The following is a 4,520-nucleotide window of genomic DNA, read 5'->3' on the forward strand; positions in this document are numbered from 1 at the left end:
GCTGGCGGCTGGCATAGAACATGGGCGGGTATATGCAAATGTTGGGGGCGTAACTATTAGTGATCCCGACTGTAATGTCACAGTCGGTGTTATGTTCTGATTCGCCTATTTTTCAGTGGTCTTTTGCATGCACGAGATTTACATAAGGAGGAAACAATGGTGTTTGAGGCTCACGTTATGTCATTTCCATGTACAGAACTGTTATTATTCAACTATGCCAAGGTAAATACAGTTTTCCATTCTATGGCACCTTTAAATAAAAATAGTTTGCAACAATGCAAAAGTCTTTACTGATCAATTTAAATGATCCTTGCTGAATTAAAAAAATGCTCAGTGTGGGACCATACTGTTATGTATGTAATGAAATTCAATTAGGGCAACTGTAATGTTTTTTTTATGGATCAGTGCTGTTGACAAGTGTCATGAATGTTTTGACATATTACCTAATGAAATGAAAGTTGGGGTGGATTTATTGATTGCAGGATTATTATTTCACAGACAATATTTTATTTCACCAAAAAAGTTCAAATCATTATATAAGTTACAAACACACCCAAATGTATATGTGATATGCTACCTTAAAAGCTGCTCCTCCGTGGATGATGGACTTGATGAAGATACCCAGGTCCTCGCCAGTCTCACGGGACTTATTACCCTTCAGGCTGACCCCTAACCCAGCTGAGCCCGAATCATTGAGAGGGACCTCAAACATCAGCTGCTCCTTCCCTTCCTCAGACAGTAGCAAGCGGGCCTGCTCCTCTTTCTGACAGGAAAACAACAATGACGGAAGAGAATGAGACGAGGAAGAAGACAGGTCATTCCATTCGAACATAAAAAGCCTACTATTTTAGCAGAGAATAGCTCAACCTTTTCATGCCTCTTTTCTGCCTGTGATGGCAATGGGGTCATTTAGAAACATAATCCGTTCTCCATTATGAAGTCCACACACTCAGCTCCCCGCTGCATTCTCCCTCCCGCTTTCCCATATTTCCTTTCTTTTCTCTTTGTCTGTTCTCTTTCCATAATGACGCTAAAATTACCTGTGCATCTCTTCAGCAAAAGTTTGTTTTAAAATGAATGTTAATAAAAAGGGAGTGGAAAAAAATGACATTATTATATCTGCGTGGTAAAAATTATTTTTATGTTGCCACGGGAACAGGCTTTTTTTTGCAGAGAAGAATGAAGGAGAGCAAATGAAGGAGAAAATGGGTTTAAAAAGGTCTAAAATAGGGCTGCACGATAAATCGCATGCGATATTTAACGCGCATCTTGTCAGAAAGCCGGTTCTGTAATCAGCGGTAAATCTCCATCACCTACGTGCTTTCACATTGAGCAGCATTAACTACAAGAAGTATGTATTTGATCTATATAATGGCATCATGTCTACTAGAAAGACATAATATATGAGAGAGAGAGAGAGAGAGAGAGAGAGAGAGAGATGTTGACAACAAAGTGTTTTAATGGTACAAGTTAAACATCCTACTCTTTGTCTGAGCATCCTGATGCACATTCAGTGGGACATATCTTCAAAAACAGGATTGTCCTTGCTTTAAATATTATTTATAATATTATAAATATTATTTATAATAATTTAATTTTAAAGCACATCCACCACAAAATCAGACTTCAGCACCTCTTTTTACTTGAGATTGTTCTGAGGTTAAATACTTATTTAAAATCATAGGAAATAGTTTAATAGCTATATGATGTTTTTTTTTTATCAAATCTTTGCATAGCTATGACAGGAAACACTTGCATCTAACAATGCTTTGTGAAAAAAACAGTTAATCTTAAAAAAGAAAACATACACAAACCCAAATAGAAAATAAAGTGGTTATCAAATAAGCATGTCCTATTCTGTGTCCTAAACTTCTGAAACATTGGTGTCTCATATTTTAGAGCAGTCAATGCAATTTGGGAAAGAAATCAATCAAATCTGTATGTCTGTGAAAATATTCTGATATAAGCCCCTTTGTAATCTTTAACATTTTCATAATTAACTGTAATTTAATTACACATTTTTTCTCAGTAACTCTAACAGATTACAGTTATATTTATTTTGTAATTAAATAACGTAATTCCGTTACATATAACTAGTTACTCCCCAACACTGTACATACATATAATGTAAACAAATAGTCTTAAAGGTAAAGTAGCAAAAACAGGCTGTTTAATTCAGAGAGAGGATGGAAAATGGGTTTGTATAACTAAATGTGTAATACATTTTGGCAAACATTATAAATGGAATTCAGGGGGGGGGGATAAAAAAATAAAATGCTATAAAAGCAAAAAAAGTCCCTCGTCCCAACAGGCACCACATGAGAGACATGTGATGCACAACCAGTAGTGTACAGAATCCCTAGACCTGACAGGAGCCGTGAGAACTGTAAATATTACGAAATATTATTACAGGGATGAACCGGGTTGAGAAGGCTAGCTAAGACGGAGTATGTGTGGGTCAGCAAGGCCTGGTTTATCTCTGTTTAGTGTGGGATTGTGGGTTTTGAAAGTATTAGTGTCACGCACTCACAAACACACGCTCGACTCAGCAACTCTGAGAATTTCTGTGAAGACTGCAAAATACCGCTGACCGTGTGTCATCGGAAAGAGAGGAAAAAAGCAAAGGGTTTAAGGAATTTAACCTTGAGTAGATGGCCTAAATGCCCTCAAACTAACTTCCAAATGCCAGAGTGACCGACTTGTACGTGCCAGAACTGTTCAAACATGCAAAACAAAAACCTATTCATGTACCAAAGCCTTTTTCAAATGACCTGAACACACGTGCGAGCTTTATCTGACTAACCAACCAAATGTGTTTGAGTAACTAAACCCAAACGAATGACCGCAAAACCAGCCGTGTGAGGTTCTGAATGAAGACAAAGCTAGTCTATCAGCTGGGGAAATCACAGGGCTAAAGCCTGCTGTGTGTACAGCTAGCAGCGCACCTGTATGCTAACAGTCGTGATATTTCACAGCCGAGCCCCCTGCCAGGACCCCACTCTAAATCGAAATGCCACATCGCATTTCCTTCAGCCATTTTCACCGGCTAGAAAGGGTTTATCAGTCAGCATGTACCTCTGTGTGAGACATATGTCTCCAGCTCAAGCCTTTCTCCAATAAGCTTTATTGTTTTAATCATTATGACAAGCAAAGTCATTCAAACTGCAATTCTGACAAAGGGCATAAGTGTTTGAATAAGCACCATCTATATGTCTTAGGCTTGCGTTGTCTAATCTGCATACTTAGCATCTGTTCCTCTGACGTGGAAAGCGTCTTAATGATGAACAAGACATATGATGTCATCAGCCGAAGCAGATGGATCACCGTCATCTATAGGTACAGCAGCGAATGACATTCTGAGGGCTTAAAGATGAGCAGATCCGCAGCTGTTCGTTCAGGAAATCACGCCGTCTCTCATAACCTCTCGCTCGCTCTGTGTCAGTCACTCACAAACACATTTAGGCTTCTGTCTCTATTGTTTGAGAGTGAACAGACAGGTCTCTCAGAATGATTGTGCTCTAGGGAGACAGAGACACCGTATGTGTGTTTGGTGGGGACAGGAAGAGGAAGCAGGAAGGTTCTCCAGGGAATCGGGATGCCATTGGACCTCTGCGGTCTCTGTGAGTGAGCGCTTTACAATGGCTACAGTAAAACAAAGCTTTGTAAGGCCACCCCCACAAACAAACACACACCACAAAAAGACCTTCCGTGGAAAACTGTCAATTACACGTGATGTATAACTTTCCCACCCGGGGAGTATTATTTTTCTCATACTCACTGGGGATTTTGCAGGAAGCGCGCAAGGGTTTGAAAACAGATGCATGCGCCTTTCAAAAGAAACTTGTGCCAAACCAAAGCGGTGGTTTGGAACAGATTTCCACATCAAGGAATTACGAAGCCACAGCCAAGGAATTGGTTGTTTTTGACCACAACAGTTCTGAAAATGCAGACATGGGAGGATTGTGGAAATGTATTGCAAAATCTAAAGGAAATTCCTTCACAATCAACTGATCACATCCATTGACAAGGTTCTACAACAGAAGATGACAATTCTATGTGCAGGACAATGACATGACTGTTTTGGATCTATTAACTCATTCCCCATTTTCCGTCATTTGTGAGACAACGCTTCCCTGCCACTGGTGTTTGGTAGGAGGTGCTATTACGCATCTTTTGAAAGAGTACTGAATGTCTTGATCAAAACACGGCAAAGAAGAAGCAGAAACAAGCGATTTCATATGTAAGCAGATGTAAAATAATGCAATCATCAAGCATATAAATCAAAACTGCCTAATGTTACCAAATGAAATGACGATCCAGGAAGTGGTATAGGACCGTGCAAGCTTTGGATGTGTTGATGGAAGAGATCTATTCCATCTATGTTTTGATCATTGTTCTGAATCTGATCCAGATGTAGTTAGATATTCATACAACAAAATATTCTGGGTGCCATTAAACTTGATCAAAAATGCTGGCAGTGGCTGGCAACTTAAAAAAAAAAAAAAAAAAAAGTCACTGGT

The 4,520-nt window shown here is 39.2% G+C and overlaps 1 protein-coding gene across 1 annotated transcript in view; it reads right to left on the reverse strand.

The window, feature by feature from the left end:
* Positions 1 to 4,520, reverse strand: part of LOC107716778 (partitioning defective 3 homolog B-like) — a 335,521-nt gene that overhangs the window by 166,378 nt on the left and 164,623 nt on the right. The window contains exon 12 of the mRNA XM_016523332.1: positions 578 to 763. Within this exon, the coding sequence (XP_016378818.1) occupies positions 578 to 763 (186 nt within the window). The remainder of the gene's footprint in view (positions 1 to 577; positions 764 to 4,520) is intronic.

The sequence above is a fragment of the Sinocyclocheilus rhinocerous genome, unplaced genomic scaffold (genome assembly GCF_001515625.1).
Source record: "Sinocyclocheilus rhinocerous isolate Xijiao unplaced genomic scaffold, SAMN03320098_v1.1 scaffold1441, whole genome shotgun sequence".
NCBI classification, from domain to species: domain Eukaryota; kingdom Metazoa; phylum Chordata; class Actinopteri; order Cypriniformes; family Cyprinidae; genus Sinocyclocheilus; species Sinocyclocheilus rhinocerous.